Below are 19147 nucleotides of genomic sequence, written 5' to 3'. Positions count from 1 at the left end.
GCGGCTTTGGATGCATCGCCTAACTGTTCAGTGGGCGATCGGTGGCAAAATGGATCTGAGACAGACCAAAGCCTTGTGATGTATGGTGGTGTATGTGTGAGCACCGTAGGCGCAAATACATAAAAGTCAATTTTGTCAAAACCCAAGATATGGTGGCGGGTGGCGGCGGGGAATGACACAGACATTCAGGGTATCTGGATAAACAAGATTGCTTCATTAACTTGACAGGGGGATATTTAAAATTTGGGTACCTGCGCTGGCTTTGGCGTCACATCAGAGAATATGTCTATTGCTTCCTTTATGGGTTTAACCTGTTGCCTCCTGTGCAGAATTGTTGGTTCTTCTGCGAAGGAAAAGGCTTACTCGTCGCTGTCTCTTTTAGACTCCCATTGCTACATTTGAAAATTGCCCAAAGGATAATCCTGCATTTTACTGTAACAAAAAGACAAGCTGTAAGAGCTGCAGCCTGGATCAGAACTGTCAGTGGGAAGGCCGGAATCAAGAATGCATCGCTTTGCCTGGTATGTCTGTGTGTGGGGCACCTCATCCAGATGTAGTCCTCCTCCTCTAACCTCCCACCCTCCGAGGGAGAGAGATCCTCCTTGCCCCTCCCTCTTGCAGTTTAGAAAGAGAACCTGTTTGCAGTCCAAAGCAATGAATTGAATCATGTATTTATACATGCTGTGTAAGACCCTTTGAAATACATTTCAGAGCCTAGCTACACCATGTATTCATCATGTCAGAAGCAGCCATGTGTAAGACAGCCACAGATGAAACTATTATTATTATTATTATTATTATTATTATTATTATTATTATTATTATTTGCATTTATATACCGCCCCATAGCCGAAGCTCTCTGGGCGGTTCACATAAGCTAAAACATTTAAAAACAATATCCAAAAATTAAAAACCACAAAGACATGCAAAATTCACGTCCATTTAAAACCACTACATCAACTTTAAAAACGACGAGCCAAAAAGACCCAGACTCATCACATGTTGCTAAACTTCCCCCAGAGATGGGCAGAGATCGTCGGCAGTGAAAAACAAGCCAAACCAAGGATATCTTCTGCAAAATATTATTTGTAAAAAAGTTTAATGAAAGTGCCAAGTGCCTACGCGTTTTGGACGCAATGCGTCCTTCCTCTGGGCTTATTTTTAACAAGGTTTTTGCAGTGGTCTGCTCCGTGAAGACACATGCAAAAGACATGCAAAATTCACATCCATGTAAAACCACTACATCAACTTTAAAAACGACGAGCCAGAAAAACCCAGACCCAGGCTCATCACGTGTTGCTAAACTTCCTCCCAGAGATGGGCAGAGATCGTAGCCAAACAGAGTGGGAGGCAGGAGCCGCTGGCTGCCTTCCTACACCCATTGGTTGCATGTTGCTTAATTGTCTTACCTCTCCTTTGGGGGCTAAATGTCTTTCAGGCATGAGAGAGGGAGAAGTGGGGAAAATTAGCCACGAAAGAGAAGGTAAGTAGAGGCAAATCGGCCGATAGGGGAACAGACGTAGTCAGTGGCTTCTGCTTGTGGTGACGCTGTCAGCGTTGACGGGGAAGGGTGGGCAAAATGCTTTCGGGGCGGTGGGGTGTGTGTGTGATTCCCCTCTGGCCAGCGGGGTGTGTGTGTGATTCCCCTCTGGCCAGCTTTGCCCTGCTCCCCTTCCAGCCTACCTACCCAGCACTGCTTCTCCTTTAACTTGTGGCAGCTCCTGCTGAAGGAAAGTGCAGCGGCAGCTGGTCAGTGCTGCAGCCCCACAACTCACCGTTTTGAATCCACGCAGGGTTTTTTGGCTCGGTTTGAACTGAGCCGGTCTGATCCTGCCTTTGTGGGTGTGAGGCCATTGAGGGAGTGAGAGAGACCAAGGGGCTCTCTCCTTTCGCTGTGGCATGGCAGGAGGAGGAGGAGGAGGAGGAAGAGTTGCAGCCAGCAGACGGGGCCACCTGTTGGGGCTCTTTGGAGTGCCTTTACCAGTGCCTGCTTCCGTGGGTGTTGGCCTGCAGTCCCCTGCAGCTCCCCCTGCCTGCCTCTGCCTTCAGCATTCTCCTCTGTTGGTCTTGTGGCAGTGGCCAGGGCCACACCAGCTGGATGCAAGCCTGCCTACTTCAGGCACCCAGCAGCGCGACATGGTTGTCACGTGGCTGGAGGGCGAGGGGTGGGTGGCACCGCTGGGGCTGCGGGAGGAGAGGAGAGGAGAGGCTGTAACACACCACTGCACTGCCAAGCCCCGCTTCCTGCTTCCAGAACCCGAGAAACACCTCGCCACATGCAAGCCGTGAGGCGCCACTGACACCTGAGGAAGCCTATTTGCAGGCTGCAAGTGTCAGGGGACCAGACCTCTGTTGCCCTGTGTGAGTTGTGTTCTTAATAAAGAATGCGTGAACTCGCTCTGCGTTGCAGAATTCTAAGCGAGCCGTTTATAGCTGATGTGTTATGTACACACGGCATTGAGCTTCTACCTGGCTGTGCACTGAAATCTGTTGTAGCAGAGTTGTGTTAATGGCTTGGACAAAATCCCGTAGCCAGTGTGCTCCGTGTAGGAATCTTCAACTATGCCCGGAACTCTCACCAAGAATGCCTCAACAACTTTCTTTCCTTCAAATCTGTCCTCGGAGCTCACATTTTCTATGAAGTCCTAGGCCTCACCCTGTTTCCTCAGATGTTTTGAACCCGGTCCATCCCTTCTAAACTTGAGTTAACGTCTGGGACGACCAGCATAGCACTACTTCTCTCTGATGCAAGCAGATGTGCGGAGATCTTTGCATGCAGGCCACGGCTTACAAGCGATGATTTGTGGACTACGCCGCACTGACCACCTAAAGTTGCACACAGGGAAACATAAGAAGAAAGCCTCAGTTCTGTCTGATTTCCTTCTTTCCAAATAACTTTGGGAAGATGTGAGATAGTGAGAATGCAGTCGCCCCTGACAAATCCAGTGTCAAGTTCTTATCCTTCCTTGAACACCCCCTCCCTCCTTTTCAGGTGCTGATGCGCGACGTATTTTCTGTTTTTTTTTTTTAATGGTCTCTTACTTCCTGCAGCTTGGTTTGGTCACTTTCTGTTTCTGTCCAATTCAGTTTCACACTTAAGTCTGTAAAAGTATTAGGCCACACAATACGTTTAACTTGTCTGTCCACATTATACGTCAGTTATTCCTGGGCCCCCCAAACTCACCACCTGCCATGACACAGGCTCTGAACACCAGACCCGGCCGCGGCTACTCCCTGCTCAAGCTAAGCACCACCGCTTGATACGCCTGAGGCAAGGGACAAAACCCACCTTCCACCAAACTATGTGGAGAAAGGGGTTTAAATGGAGAAGGATTTCAATATATAAAATAAAACACTGTGAGTTATATGTGCTGAGGTGAATTATTGTCAGAGTGGGTGCTAAATGTGTAAACTTCAAATGATAAATGCCAAACAGACACGTGGGATTTTTGTGGTAGTTAAAATAATTAAAATTTACTTTTTAAAAGTTCACAAGCTTTGTTTCAAATAAAACCTTTAAAAACCGTTTTGAAACTTTGCATCCAATCCTTTCACTCATTCACATATGCGCTTTCCTTTCCCTCACACAATCACTCTTGAGCTTTCTTTATCATCTGTATTGATTAATATACGTCAACTATGTGCACACCACACTCCAAAGACATCACTCTCTACCCTGAACCTCAAATTTCCCAGAACTTAAATACTCTAAACACAGCACCATGTACATTGATGGTGCTATATAAATAAATAAATAAATAATAATAATAATAATAATAAGAGAGCACTAAAGACTCTAAGAGTACCCCAAAAGTCCCCCACAATCCCCTCAGTCCTTCCCTTATATATCACTCCTCTCCCTCCCAAGACATTCTCACTCCACCCACTCAGACCAACATTCTAAACTCACCGCAGACTTACAAACTGCAGACATACATTTGGGAACTGACTTGTGGGGTGTAACGCCACACCAACTTCTTCTAAACCTTCCCTGCCTGGTCAGCCCAAGACCATTCTCACTTCACACAGGTGACCTGCTGAGCATCTGTCCACAAGGTTGGTGCAAGGGCATGTTAACAGTTTTAACTCCTCCAGAACTCACCCCCCCCACCCCCGCTTCTCTCTAGACCTTAAACACCATATGTCTTTTGTTAACTGGCTAATTGTGTCCAGTGATTTCTTATAGGCATCAAATTGTCGTTGGGTGATAATTGCAAGAAACGCAAGGAGAAAAATCAGTGGGTTTCTCTCTTTTTCTTTCTTTCTTTTAACAGAGAACATCTGTGGGGCAACTTGGCACTTGGTCGGCAATTCCTGTTTGAGAATCTCAAATACGAAAGACAGCTACGACAATGCTAAGCTGGCCTGCAGGAACCACAATGCTGCTCTGGCATCACTCACTACCCCAAAGAAGGTGGAATTCCTTCTCAAGGAACTCCAGAAGACCCAGTCCTCGGTGAGTGATCCCCTCAAAACGTCTTTGGAGGTTGTGGCTGGGCAGTAAGGGATATCATAGAATCATAGAATAGTAGAGTTGGAAGGGGCCTACAAGGCCATCGAGTCCAACCCCCTGCTCAATGCAGGAATCCACCCTAAAGCATCCCTGACAGATGGCTGTCCAGCTGCCTCTTGAAGGCCTCTAGTGTGGGAGAGCCCACCACCTCCCTAGGTAACTGGTTCCATTGTCTTATTTATTTATTACATTTTTATACCGCCCAATAGCCGAATCTCTCTGGGTGGTTCACAAAAATTAAAACCATAATAAAACAACCAACAGGTTAAAAACACAATACAAAATACAGTAGAAAAAGCACAACCAGGATAAAACCACGCAGCAAAAATTGATATTCAAGATTAAAACACAGAGTTAGAACAGTAAAATTTAAATTTAAGTTAAAATTAAGTGTTAAAATACTGAGAGAATAAAAACGTCTTCAGCTGGCGACGAAAGGAGTACAGTGTAGGTGCCAGGCGGACCTTTCTGGGGAGCTCATTCCACAGCCGGGGTGCCACAGTGGAGAAAGCCCTCTTCCTAGTAGCCACCTGCCTCACTTCCTTTGGCAGGGGCTCACAGAGAAGGGCCCCTGTAGATAATCTTAAGGTCCGGACAGGTACTTATGGGAGGGGGCGTTCTTTCAAATAACCTGGCCCCAAGCCGTTTAGGACTTTGAATACCAGCACTTTGAATCGGGCCCGGACCTGGACTGGCAGCCAATGAAGTTGTAAAAGGACTGGTGTAATGTGATCTCGCCGGCCAGTCCCTGTTAGTAACCGTGCTGCCCTGTTTTGTACCAGCTGAAGTTTTCGGACCGTTTTCAAAGGCAGCCCCACGTATACTCTAACAGTCAGGAAGTTTTTCCTGATGTCCAGCCGGAATCTGACTTCGTGTCACTTGAGCCCGTTATTCCGTGTCCTGCACTCTGGGAGGATCGAGAAGAGATCCTGGCCCTCCTCTGTGTGACAACTTTTCAAGTATTTGAAGAGTGCTATCCTGTCTCCCCTCAATCTTCTCTTCTCCAGGCTCAACATGCCCAGTTCTTTCAGTCTCTCTTCATATGCCCTTGAGAACAGAACAATGCCCTCCCTTTCAAAGGGGCGGGGGGGGGGGGCTGTTGAAATTTAGTATTCCTCTGAAGTGAGATTGCATCCATCTTCTCGTTACAATGATGTTGTTGTTTTTCCAGTGGGGGGGGGTATTCATCCAAAAGCAACGTGTGTGTGTGTAATTTCTTTGTCTGTGGAAAGACTGGGGTACTTGGTTCTTTTCCATATGGCCTAGTTCCTTGTTTCTTTTGGACTGAATCCACATCCAACCTTCCCTGTTGGGCCCAACAACCTATAAATGTATTAATACAGGCATTGTGCAGCTGTGACACAACAGCTGCAGGGATCCAGAGCAGGCTGAAGGAGCCTCTGCACAAACCGTGCCTTCCGGCTTCTCTTCCCCCTTAGTGTGTCAGCATATCTCTGTCCGTGTTAACTTGGGCTAAAAGGAATCATTTTAGGGTTCCAGGGTTATTCTTGCTTTGCTTGAGAGCCTGCAGTTGTAAAGCCCGTGTGTATCCACTAAGGGGATGGAGAGAGCCGGAAGAGAAGTGGGCAGTAGCAAAAAGAGAGGACTGAAAAGAGACAGAGACAGATGGCCTTGCATGTGATTTCACTGGCGAGCCATCTTGTGCCCACACCTTAGCTCTACTCTGAGTAGCCCGAAGAATATTACGTGATGAACAAACCCGGCTTCGTAATAGAAAGGGTATTCTTTCTTGTTGAAAATGCCCCTGAGGGTTTGGGAAACTGGCTTGAAGGAACAAATAGGGCAACAGAGCTGGGAAGGAATACGGAAACAAAGAGTGTTGAGAAACATGTCTGTGAGGATAAAAGAAAATTATTATAAGATTGTATGGAGGTGGTATCTAACCCCGGTGAGATAAAATAAAATAAATAAGTTGAATTCAGCAAATTGCTGGAGAGGTTGTTAAAAAAAAGGAACGTATTTACATATGTGGTGGGAATGCGAATTTGTACAAAAATTATGGAAAATGGTGTTTAATGAGATAAAAGAAGTTTTAGGAATGGAGATTGAAGAGACACCTATAGTGGCATTGTTATCATTATATGGAGAATTAAATTGTAGTAAAGAGACAAAAGAATTGATAACGAATTTGTTAACAGCAGCAAGGTTAATGATATCTAGGAACTGGAAGGTTCAAGGGGATTATCATATAGAAGACTGGTATAAAGAAATATGGGATATTGCTATTAATGATAAATTAACATGTAACATGAAAGTTAGACGAGGAATGATAAAAACGAACGATTTTGAGGGAATATGGAAATAGTTCCTAGAATTTGTCTTATCTAAGGGGAGTGGGAAAGCACCTCCAGAAGAAGCAATGAGATTTTGGAAACAGGAATAAGATCCCATGGTGGGGGGTGCACTTTTATGTTAAGTATGATTATGTTAATAGAATAAGATAGAATATATGTTATCAAATGTTATCTAATAATTTATGTATTATTATTATTATTATTATTATTATTATTATTATTTATTTATATAGCACCATCAATGTACATGTATTGTTTTTATTGTATTGCTGTATGTTGAAGTATTAAATAAATAAAAGAAAAGAAAAGAAAAGAAAATGCCCCTGAGTTGCACCATAGCTCAGTGCCCCTTAAAGCACACCCCTGAAGCCATGGAAGTGCTGGTTCAGTTGAACGTTCCTTTTCCACCCCACCCCCACCCCCCCTTTAGCCCAAAGCCTTGACGCCGTGGGTCGGACTGCGGAAGATCAACATATCGTACTGGTGCTGGGAAGACATGTCTCCTTTTACGAACACTTCGCTCCAGTGGCTGCCGGGAGAGCCAAGCGATATTGGGTTCTGCAGCTACTTAGCAGAGCCAAGCAACCGAGGGCTGAAGGCAGCAACGTGCATCAACCTGGTCAATGGCAGCGTCTGTGAAAGGCCTGGTAAAATATTTCTCAGCGGAGTTCTTGTTGTAGACGGCTGGGGACAAAGGGGCGCTTGTGGAGATCTTGTCAGGAGGGTTAGGACTGTGCATCAATGCGTCTTAGGCTCTGCTGAAATGTTGGAGTTGACTTCTAGTGACACCTCTTACTGCTCTCATTCTTACTGTTGCAAGATTTAAGAAGGAGGGATCCGAGAGCAGTAAAGTCGCAGTAGTGAATAATATTGGCAAGATAAGCGTTAGGGATAATCAGGGAGAAGTGGGAATATGTAACTAGAAAGCGTAGACATAAGAATGGGCAAAGGAATAAGAACATAAGAACCAAGGGTCCATCTAGTCCAGCACTCTGTTCACACAGTGGCCAACCAGCCAGGGATGAGCAAGCAGGACATGGTGCAACAGCACCCTTCCACCCATGTTCCCCAGCAACTGGTGAAACACAGGCTTACTGCCTCGAATACTGGAGATAGCACAAAACGAATCTAAGAGCACCAGCCATTTGAAAACTCAGGAGCACAGGTAGCTGCCCTGCCCTATCCCAAGTCCAATCCATTGGTCTTGCTGGCTCAGTATTACTTACACTGTCTGACAGCAGCTCTCCAGGATTTCAGACAGGGCTGTTTACCAGCCTGACCTGGAGTTGCTAGGGATTGAGCCGAGACCTTTGGCGTGTAAATCATGTGCTCTACCACTGAGCTACAACCTTCCCCCAAATAAGGATCAACCAATCCAAATACTCCTGGGCAAGTTGGCAAGCCAGTAGGTTGTCATGGGAGGCAAGCTGGAGATGGTGTCATCACTGCCATGAAAATGTGGTGGAAAATGGCCTCTGTGGTAAGTGGAACACCTCCACATAACTGGTGTGTGGATTGGCATAGTCTCTTAGCTACTGGATATACGCTGATACGTGGTGTGAGCGGAGGCTTATAGGATGATGCCCTGAATCCATTTAGTGAGTGTCCATAGACCTAATGGCCAGAACAGTGATAACTTAGTATGGGGAGTCTTTTGGGACCATCCCAGTGAAGATCATAATAGGTAGTGCAGCTCTGAAGGATAGAGAACTTTTGGAAGCTTGAAGAACAAGGAGCTTGATTTTCACGCAGACTGTGTGGCCTCAAGGGTAAAGGTATTATCATAAGAGAGTGAGAGAGCTACGTATATTTCAGAGGAGTTCTAGGGAGAAGGGAAGAAATAACGGCAGCAAGAAGACTACAGTAGCCTAGGTGATGGAGAAGGGCTTTAATAGTAAGGCAAAGGACTGTGGAGATGATGACAAGGATGTTGTGTCAGGAGCTGGCAGTCTCTTGGACATGACAGGAGAAAGGTAGGCTCTTAATACCTGCAGTGTAATGGGCTCTTTGGTTTCTGAAGCAAGGTGGAAAAATGCAAGGGTTTTTAAAGGTGTTGCGTAGTCAAAGCTACTTGCGCTAATCCTGTGTTTCTCGATGTACAGCCAACCACAGTGCCAAGCAGTGCCGCACCCCCTGCGGCTTGAGAACGGCATGCAGCGAATGTACCAGCAGCAATTCTGAATGCATGTGGTGCAGCAACAAGAAGCAGTGCGTCGACTCAAACGCATACGTGGCCTCCTTCCCTTACGGCCAGTGCATGGAGTGGCACACCGTGAACAGCTGTCCACGTAAGCAGACCCTTAACTGATAAGGCCAGAACAGGAATCGTGGGGGGCGTTTGTTCCGTGTCATGGTGGCTTTTGGCTTGTGTCATGTCTAGCCCTGCTCCCCCTGGGTTGGAAGAAAGCGTTTCAGGTGATCAATCAGAATCAGACTCTGAAGTAGAGGAGTTGGCGCCAGAAACAGGCCAGCCTGTAGCAGTGGGGGAGAAAGCTCTCACAGGCTCTTCACCAGCTGGGAGTGAACCTTCTCCAGAGCTTATCTCCTCAAGGACAAACAATACACAGTCAGTGGGAAGCCAATATTCTTCTAAAGGGGAGGGCACGGAGAGGTTAGCTGATCCTAGAGTACGCCACTGACTAAAACAGGCGGAGCTAAAGGAAAGTGAGAGAAAATCAGCCTGGCTAGCATCCCGTCAGAAGCTGCCTCAGAACTAGTCTCTCTGAAGTTAATGCATCTTGGGAAAGGGCTTTCCATTCTTCTTGAAAGGACAATTGTCTGGCGTAGTTTTGCCTAGGGGAAAGTTCCTCGAGATTAGACTCTCTTCAAGTGGGAAGAGATGTTTATTGCTTGAGTGCCCGTCCTGTCTGCCTGAAACCACACCCAGGCATGACCCCCGCCATAGTGCACCCTTATAGTCCGTGAGGGGCTGGGGATTCAGATGCTGATTCTTCTGAGCAAAAGTCAGGGTTATCAGAACGGGAGTGGGGAGGCGGAAGTGCATGAGCATAGCCAAGCCATGGTTTGCTGTTGCATATGGACCAACCCAGAGTGTTAAGCCTTAAAATACTAGTGGTTTGTTTTTAATCAGTGGCTGTTCTTTCTCTCCCTACATCCCTCTCCACAGCTGAAAATTGTTCCGGCTATTTCACTTGTGGTCACTGTTTGGAGCAACCTGGCTGTGGCTGGTGTACAGATCCCAGTAATACAGGCAAGGGGAAATGCATTGAAGGGTCTTCCAGAGGTCCAGTAAAGGTGCCAAAGCCAAATCCACCTCCATCACCGACAGGAGGAAAATCCTATCTAGAACCGGTCCTTGATGTCACCATGTGCCTGGCTGAGAACAATTATAACTGGTCATTTATTCAGTGCCCAGGTAACTTGTTTAGGAGTGCACATTTAAGATCACTTATTACGGAATAGTTATCTCTTAAAACCCTCATATTCATCCCTTCCTTCACCCAGTAAGGGTGGTCAAAGTGGGGATAACGGATGGATTTAGGCCACCTTTTGAAAAATGTTTACGGTTTCTTGGAAATGAAACCCAGCGATGGTACCTATTTCAGTTTAATTCTTGTGGGGTAGTCGGCAACAATAAGTGAGAAATTCAGAGAATGTACAATCAAAGAAGCCTTATTCATGCAATACGTCCTTACTCTTTTCAGCTGAAAAGACTCCCAAAGCAGCTTATGTAAGATCAGTAAGGAATAAGACAATCCCTGCCTACAGGCTTTTATCAAAAAGACACGGCACAAATATTAAAAAGGGGATAGGGAGGAAAGGGGTGGGTGGGTGGGAGAGAAGCAAACCGGTACCAGTTATGTAGTTCCTGTAATAACCATCTTGAATTTAAGCAGTTGAGGGAGAGGAGAAGCCCAGCGGAGCTGGTTTCTCATTAGAACCAGCGGACTGGCTTACAGTCATAGCTTTCCCTCTGTAGTAGTCCAATAGAAACAGTTGTAGAAATAGAAATGCACCCGTAAGGATTATTGCTGCACCAAAATGGGAGTGTAGTTTCCTGAAAGCCTTAACCGGAATCCAAACCTGCTGATCCGCTGACTTTGGGGTGGGGCTGTTGCCAAAGAGCTTAGAAACGGATCGTAGATTGATCCTCGATCGTCTAGAATCCATGTGACCCACACAGGAAACGTTGCCCCCGCTGCAATTTGTCTGTGGTGGTGTCGGCACATAGCGAAAGCTGATTTTCAGCTAGCATTGCGATACTCCCTGATGGACTGGGCTCGGTCGGAGGAATGGAACAGGCAGAAAAATATGGCTGCCAGAGCAGGAACTGTGGGAGAAAATGGTGGCTGCCAGAAGCCATGAAAAATATAGAGTGAAGGGTTTGGGCTGGGGGTGGGGGATGGCTCTCCCTGAAATCCTGACTTTCAGGACAAGAATCAAACTTGGGCCAGCTTTAGTCGCAACACGCAAGGAGCATTTTTCTAACACGGGCTTTCAAACACGATTTTGAGTCTCCCCTTAAGTCAAAATAATAATTTGGGCCTCTTTGCAGTGCAATGTAAGACAGAAGAAAAGCACAGATGTCATTGCCTGTGGGCAGGCAAGTCAGTGGAGGAAATGGGGAGAGCACCAGTGGGCCTCCTGTTTGGCTAGTGATGTCTTTACAATATGGTATGAGAACAGGCAGTGGTGAGATACAGCCATGTGCAAAACCAGGGAGCTGCTCCGTCAGCCCCAGGACAAATGAAGCGATGAACTCTGCGACTGTAAAAGGCGTGCGGTACATTCCGTCCTGGGAATGGAAGCTTCATTAGATCCTCTTATGCAAATCTCATTCATACTGGCTGGATTCCTGGAAAGCAGATCCAATGACTCTGCACGCCACATGTCAAAGGGCACGGTACAGCCCTCTCAGAATGCCCAACCACGGCCCTGCAAGCCCGAGATCTACCCAGCGCTGTGCTGCACCGAGTGCTCTCACGTAACCCACCAAAGCCCAAAGCGGGGGTGGGGGTGGGTTCTCTCTAGGCGCCAGCTGCCAGCCAGTCTTGTAGGAACCTGCTGTTGCTTGTCCTTAAACACTGAGCATCACTGGCGTCCCAGGAAACTGTGATAATAAATAATGAAATAGATGGCAAAGGGAGATATGTGCTGAGTGTCCCTTTTGTCTTCAGCCTGCCAGTGTAACGGGCACAGTAAATGTGTCAATGAGAGCATCTGCGAGAGATGCGAGAACCTGACGACTGGCAAGCACTGTGAGACCTGTATCTCTGGTTACTATGGAGACCCCACGAATGGAGGGACCTGTCAACGTAAGTCCTGCCCTCCATCTCCCCTTGTCTCTAGAAGGATTGTGTATTTTCCTTCTGTTGCATGTTCGTCGTTACAGTTGTTATGCAGGCAATTATAACCAGGGCAGGGTGTGTTCCATGCTAAATAACTTATGATTTCTGCAACTCGCAAAGGTTGTTTGGATGGAACGCAGTTACACGGTTTCCCCGCTACATATTTGCGTTTTTGCATAATCGATTCGGGTATTTATTTATTTACAATATTTATATACTGCTCCCCATTGAAAATTTTTGGAGCGGTGTACAAGATAAAATGAAAAAAATAAAATAAAAACAGAATAAAATACTTAAAACAGATTTTAAAAGAAGCAAATACAGTGACCCATGGGTGGACATTAAGGAAAGGCTTCCTGGAATAATGATGTTTTCACGAGGCGCTGAAAGGAGTACAAGGTTGGCGCCTGCCTGACATCCAGAGGTAGGGAATTCCATATGAGGGGGGCCACCACGCTGAAGGCTCTTCCCCTGGTGGACTCCAATCGGAGGATGGATCTAGGTGGAACCACCAGGAGCAGGCCCTCGGATGACCTCAGTGACCGGGCAGGTTGGTTTTGGTAGTCTGGAGGATACTGAAGCCGCCTTTGCTTCTGGCGCCTTAAAGGCAGGGAACCTTTTAAAAAGGGGAACCAAGATGCTTAGGAAACGGGAGTTCTCTACACACAGTATGCATCTGTGCTCTTGAAGAACTATAGTAATCATATACCCTTGTAAGAACTGATACAACTGTAACGTCAGCAATATATAATTGACAGGTCATGTAGCAGAAAGAAGGGTTTCATTCAAATATGGATTGCAATATTGTTTAAAATAGATTTTGGTTGTGGCAGGTCAAATCCTAATATTAAGTAATGCATTTCCCAATCATTGATTGACTCACTTAACAAAGACTTTGCCACCCATTCTACCTTACGTCTGCCCCTGAAATGTGGAAAATCTTGCTTCCTGCTTGGCAGGTTGATATAGACTGTTGAACTGTCTCTGGTTTAGCTCTCACATTGCACATTACAGACCAAACTGGGGTAGTTACCCATCCTGTAGACGGGTGGGCAACTTGTGGCCCTTCAGATGTTTGGCCTTCAACCTCCATCAGTCCTAGCCAGCATAGCCAATGGTGAGGGATTGTGGGAGTTGTAGGCCAAAACATCTGGAGTTGCCCATCCCTGATGTAAATTAAATTTGTTAATGAATTGTGTTTATTTTATCGAAAACGGCTTTTGTCTTCCAGCTTGCAAGTGTAATGGCCATGCTTCTATCTGCAATACAAACACAGGGAAGTGTTTCTGTACCACCAAAGGAATCAAAGGAGAGGAATGTCAACTGTGAGTGGTCGCTCCGGAAGTCTTCGGGTATCATGGTTTAAATGGAATGTGACATGTTGCAGTTGTGTGTGTTAAGAACGTAAGAAGTTCCCTGCTGGATCAGACCGAGGGTCCAGCATTCTGTTCACACAATGGCCAACCAGCCATCAGCCAGGGATGAACAAGCAGGACATGGTGCAACAGCACCTTCCCACCCATGTTCCCCAGCAACTGGTACACACAGGCTTACTACCTTGGATACTGGAGGTAGCATAGCGCCACTAGGGCTAGTAGCCATTGATAACTTTCTTCTCCAGGAATTTATCCAACCCCCTTTTAAAGCCATCCAAATTCGTGGCCATCACTACACCTTGTGGTATCACTACATCTTTGTGGTGGAAGCATTTGGGTCACAATCCAAAGAGATGTGTTAAATCCACCCAACCCTTTGCTGTTCACGCTTCACAATTCCAGGCACAAGTCTCCTATCCTGAACTGTCTTAGAAATATCTCTGCTTAAAACATAGTTTTCTGTGTAAGGGGGTTGAGGGGAGGCGTAGAACAAATTGTGCAGTTCTTTGAATCTTGCTTTTTGGGCCCCTTTTGGACACAGTGTAATGCAGTTGTAATATTTTATATCCTCTCCCACCTTAAGGTTCAGAGTCGGGTACAGAATTTTGTGACTGAGGTCTTCTGAGGTTTAAACTAAAGCGGAATGGATGTGATGTAATAAATAAATGTAATAAATAAATAAATAAATAAATAAATAATACAGTTTAGTCAGCATCAAAAAGCCCACCTCTTTTCCCCCTCCTCCATCCCTTTCAGAGAGTTCTGTGAGAGGGAATGGAAGTATTATTTATTTATTTATTTATTTATTACATTTATATCCCGCTTTTTTCCCTCCAAGGAACCCAAGGCGGCATTCATAATCCTCCTCCTCTCCATGTTATCCTCACAACACCAACCCTATGAGGTAGGTTGGGCTGAGAGTCTGTGACTTTGCCCAGAGTCACCCAGTGGGTTTCCATGGCCGAGCGGGGACTAGAACCCGGATCTCCTGACTCCCAGCCAGACACCTTAGCCACTGTACCACACTGGCTCTCAAGTATTCACCTATTCAGGAAGCGTGGCTGTGAATAGCCTGTTTGCCCTCAGTGACATCATCACGTCCACTACATGATCAATTATTGTCTGGGATTGTCAGTGTGACCAAGCCAGGAATCATTCCTCATACTCTAATTGGCACGGTTGCTCTCAGTGATGTTGATACATAACAAAGCCTGGCTTGTTATGTAGCACCAAGACATTAGCACATTTAGACAAATTGATGGAAGATAAGACTATCAATTGCTACTAGTGGTGCTGCTTTTATATTCCTTCCAGTATCCTCAGCAGTGTGCCTCTGAATACCAGCTGCTGGGGAACAGACAAACAGAAACAGAAGAAGAGCCATACTGGATCAGGCCAAGGGTCCATCTAGTCTAGCTCCCTGGACTAGATGTCTCCTTTTCCACATTCTCCACATCATGCATAATTTCGCACACCTCTGTCATGTCCCCCCTTACCTTCCTAAACAAACCCCAGCTCCCTTCATAGGGGAGATGCTCCAGCCCCTTGATCATCTTAGTTGCCCTTTTCTGCACTTGTCCTATTTGTGGGCATCTCGTGGGCATCTGGTTGGCCACTGTCCCAACAGCACGCTGGACCAGAAGGGCCTTTGGTTTGATCCAGCACTGTTCTACTGACTTTTTTTAAAGTTCTCACTGTTTGGCTGGGTCATTTTAGAAAGACGACCTAACCAGGAAATGAAAAATGATGAGTCCAGAGCAGCAGCAGGAGTGTGGGGGAATAGCAGAAAACACTTTCTGGAAAAAGTAAACACCTAGAGCCTGTTCAGACCACACAGTAAGCCATGGTTAGGCTGCTACAAGTGGTTAGTGAGCGTGTTTAAACCGTGGTTATTTAGCCACCATGGTTACGAATAGTTTGCATGATACACGAAGGCCTTAGCTAGACCTAAGGTTTATCCCAGGATCGTCCCTGCTTGCTCCCGGGATATCCTGTGTGTCATTTACATGAACAGGGATGACCCCGGGACGATCCTGGGATAAACCTTAGGTCTAGCTAAGGCCTAAGTCAGGGTCCACACAACACACTAAGCCATCACATTTAGCTCAAAATGCTTAACCATCACAGTTTAGCGTGATGTCTGAACAGGGCCCTACATGTTAAGGTGTTGATGTTGTTTTGAGTGTTTGTGTATAGACAGGAATGCTTACTGTCTTTCGGTTGTCGAAAGTTGAAAGTGTGCAAGAATACGTGCATGGTTTTTTACGCTGCTCCAAAAACACCAGTTTTGACCCAGAAATTAAGGTGTTGAACCTTCAGCAAGGCTATCGACATTCCGTCTTTTTTGAAGGGGTTGAATGCAGGTAACTTGCCTGATTCGTTGTGCCTTTTTACGCATTGCCCAGTAGCTGCTCTTAACAGGCAACGCCCTTCAGTGCAGCTACCAGATTAAGGTGATTGAGTGGAAGGGAGTGATGAAGCCATCCCAGAAATTGGCAGCCAGGCTGAATGGTAACGAGTCTCTCAGGAGCTTGGTACCCTCAGGCATGCAGAGCAACTACTGGTCCTGAAGGGTCTGGGAACAAATTTTTTTTTGTTCCTGGAGGTTATTCCGATGTTATGAAAAATAAAACCTGTCTGCTTCAAATTGTTTCCATGCACGACAAAACATCTAGTGAAACCAGTGTTCCTGGCTCCCACCACACTCATGCTGCAGTTTACCCTTCGACAGCCCGTTGGATTACGTTAGGCAAAGCATTAAATTAGTGCCAAGGTTCTGCCCCATGTGTTTCGGATTTCAGTCTCATTATGGTTTCACTGTGTCCCGTTCTTCTGGGCTGCCATGTTTTTAGTTAACTCATCACATATTTAGACTTGTTTTATTTTTAACGAGAAGCAGCCGTCTTCCCAGTTCACGCTGGGCGTGACTTGAAGGAAAACAAAACCTTTACAATTTCAGGCTCAAGAGAAAATTAATACGAAAGGCCAACCTTGTTAATGCTCTTTCTTCTAGGTGCGAGGTCGAAAACAGATACCAGGGCAATCCCCTCAAAGGAACGTGCTACTGTGAGTGCAAACTGCGTTTCTTTTGCCTAAACATAAATTGGTACTCGCACATCAAACAACTTGCAACAAATCAGCACATAAAGCTCTAGTACAATCGGTCCTTTCTCCCTTGCTGCCGCATATGCTGAAGTTTCCTTCCGGAGTTCCTTTGTAGTTGTAGCCCCCATCTTTAAATTCTTTCTAGGTCTATTCGTTGCCTTTCCCTGAAATTAGTTTCTTTGACAGCTCTTTCTCCAACCCTTTGCCTGTATCTCTTCCCCTCTCCTCCCCAAACACAATTTATACTGCAACTTCCTCAGAGCAGGGGCTTGTTGCTTAAGTCACACTGGCCCTGTTCAGAAGACATCTTAAACCATGGCTTTAACCATGGTGGTTAAGCCAGAAAGCCGGGCTGTGTTCAGAAGACATCTTAAACCATGGCTTTAACCATGGTGGTTAAGCCAGAAAGCCGGGCTGTGTTCAGAAGACACCTTAAACCATGGCTTTAACCATGGTGGTTAAGCCAGAAAGCCGGGCTGTGTTCAGAAGACACCTTAAACCATGGCTTTAACCATGGTGGTTAAGCCAGAAAGCCGGGCTGTGTTCAGAAGACACCTTAAACCATGGCTTTAACCATGGTGGTTAAGCCAGAAAGCCGGGCTGTGTTCAGAAGACACCTTAAACCATGGCTTTAACCATGGTGGTTAAGCCAGAAAGCCGGGCTGTGTTCAGAAGACACCTTAAACCATGGCTTTAACCATGGTGGTTAAGCCAGAAAGCCGGGCTGTGTTCAGAAGACACCTTAAACCATGGCTTTAACCACGGTGAATAAAGCAAAAAGCCTTATTCACCAGGGTTAAAGCCATGGTTTATGGCAGAGCTTTCCAAACTTCTCATGTTGGTGACACACTTTTTAGACATGCATCATTTCGTGACACAGTAATTCAGTTTTACGAGCAAACCGGAGGTTAAACTAACCCCTTATAAGAGATACGGACACATTCATAAATTGTAATAACGAAATGTATGGGGACGCAACGTATCTCATGAAAACCTTTCATTTATATTTTTAAAAATGTATGATTTGCAAGATAATAACATACATTTCCAAGACTTTTCACATTGAACCAATTTTGTCGCGCTGCGATCAAGCGGCGGTTGAGACGCTGTTCTGTCAAAAAACTGGACCCATGGAATTTCTCGAATGCGTCACTTCAGGTGCAGCCACGTCACCGGAAGTGACACGGAATCAGCTGTTTTGACCCGATTATGCATACTGCGCATGCACAGTACCTGTATGATCCCTCGACCGTGGTGTGCATACACGGATACGACGGAAGGGGAATATACCAGTGCACCATACTAATTGGCACCTTTGCTGCATAAAAATGCATGCAAGTTGGTATTGCTTATTTCACAGAGACTCAGAGGTTTCTCGTTACGTTCGCATGACACACCTACACACTGCAGCTGACACACTAACGTGTCGCGACACACAGTTTGGAAAGCTCTGGTTTAAGGTGTCTTCTGAACACAGACTGGCTTTCTGGCTCAACCACCATGGTTAAAGCCATGGCTTAACTTTTATTTATTTATTTATTTATTTATTTATTTCATTTCTATACCGCCCAATAGCCGGAGCTCTCTGGGCGGTTCACAAAAATTAAAAACATTCAAAGTATAAAACAACAGTATAAAACCATAATATAAAATACAATATAAAAGCTCAACCAGATAAAAACAGCAGCAATGCAAAATTACAAATTTAAAACACCAAGTTAAAATTTATTTATAGACAGTTAACTGGGAGAATAAAAAGGTCTTCACCTGGCATCAAAAAGCATATAATGTTTTATATGCGAACCTCCTTAGCGAACCTCCTTAGGGAGCTCATTCCACAGCCGGGGTGCCACAGCAGAGAAGGCCCTCCTCCTGGTAGCCACCTGCCTCACTTCCTTTGGCAGGGGCTCGCGGAGAAGGACCCCTGAGGATGACCTTAGTGTCCAGGCAGGTACATATGGGAGGAGGCGTTCCTTCAGATAACCTGGCCCCAAGCCATTTAAGGCTTTAAATGTTAATACCAGCACTTTGAATCGGGCCCGGACCTGGACTGGCAGCCAATGAAGCTGGAAAAGGACTGGCGTAATGTGGTCTCGTCTTTTGTAAACCGCCCAGAGAGCTTCAGCAATGGAGTGGTATATAAATAATAAATAAATGGTTTAAGATGTCTTCTGAATGGGCCCTATGTAAAGTGCCATGAACATAAATGATATAAATAATTGCTATATAAATAATTCCTGTCATTGGTTTAACCCTTTGGTGATGGTGGTGGTGGTGGTGGGTTGGAGCAAGGCCTCATCTTTCTCTCTCTCTCTCTCTCTCTCTCTCTCTCTCTTTTCCCAAGTATTATTATTATTTATTACATTTATATACCGCCCCATAGCCGAAGCTCTCTGGGCGGTTTACAGAAGTTAAGAAGTAGAAGCAGATGCTGTCAACACCACCGTTCTTAGGCAGGCTGTAGTTCAGCATTTCAATTGCAGTTTACGTTCTGCCCCCTCTCCACTTGGTGCCATCCAGTGAGTGCGC

The 19147-nt window shown here is 45.8% G+C and overlaps 1 protein-coding gene across 1 annotated transcript in view; it reads left to right on the top strand.

The window, feature by feature from the left end:
• ATRN (attractin) overlaps positions 1–19147 on the top strand; it is a 214451-nt gene that overhangs the window by 88516 nt on the left and 106788 nt on the right. Inside the window, exons 15-22 of the mRNA XM_063136067.1 lie at positions 383–521; positions 4275–4456; positions 7259–7475; positions 8931–9116; positions 9956–10204; positions 11967–12104; positions 13369–13462; positions 16527–16579. Coding sequence (XP_062992137.1) covers positions 383–521; positions 4275–4456; positions 7259–7475; positions 8931–9116; positions 9956–10204; positions 11967–12104; positions 13369–13462; positions 16527–16579 — 1258 coding nt within the window. The remainder of the gene's footprint in view (positions 1–382; positions 522–4274; positions 4457–7258; positions 7476–8930; positions 9117–9955; positions 10205–11966; positions 12105–13368; positions 13463–16526; positions 16580–19147) is intronic.

The sequence above is a fragment of the Elgaria multicarinata genome, chromosome 10, assembly GCF_023053635.1.
Source record: "Elgaria multicarinata webbii isolate HBS135686 ecotype San Diego chromosome 10, rElgMul1.1.pri, whole genome shotgun sequence".
Lineage (NCBI taxonomy): Eukaryota > Metazoa > Chordata > Lepidosauria > Squamata > Anguidae > Elgaria > Elgaria multicarinata.
The sequence above is the reverse complement of the archived record's forward strand: the minus strand, read 5'-3'. Positions and strand labels throughout refer to the sequence as shown.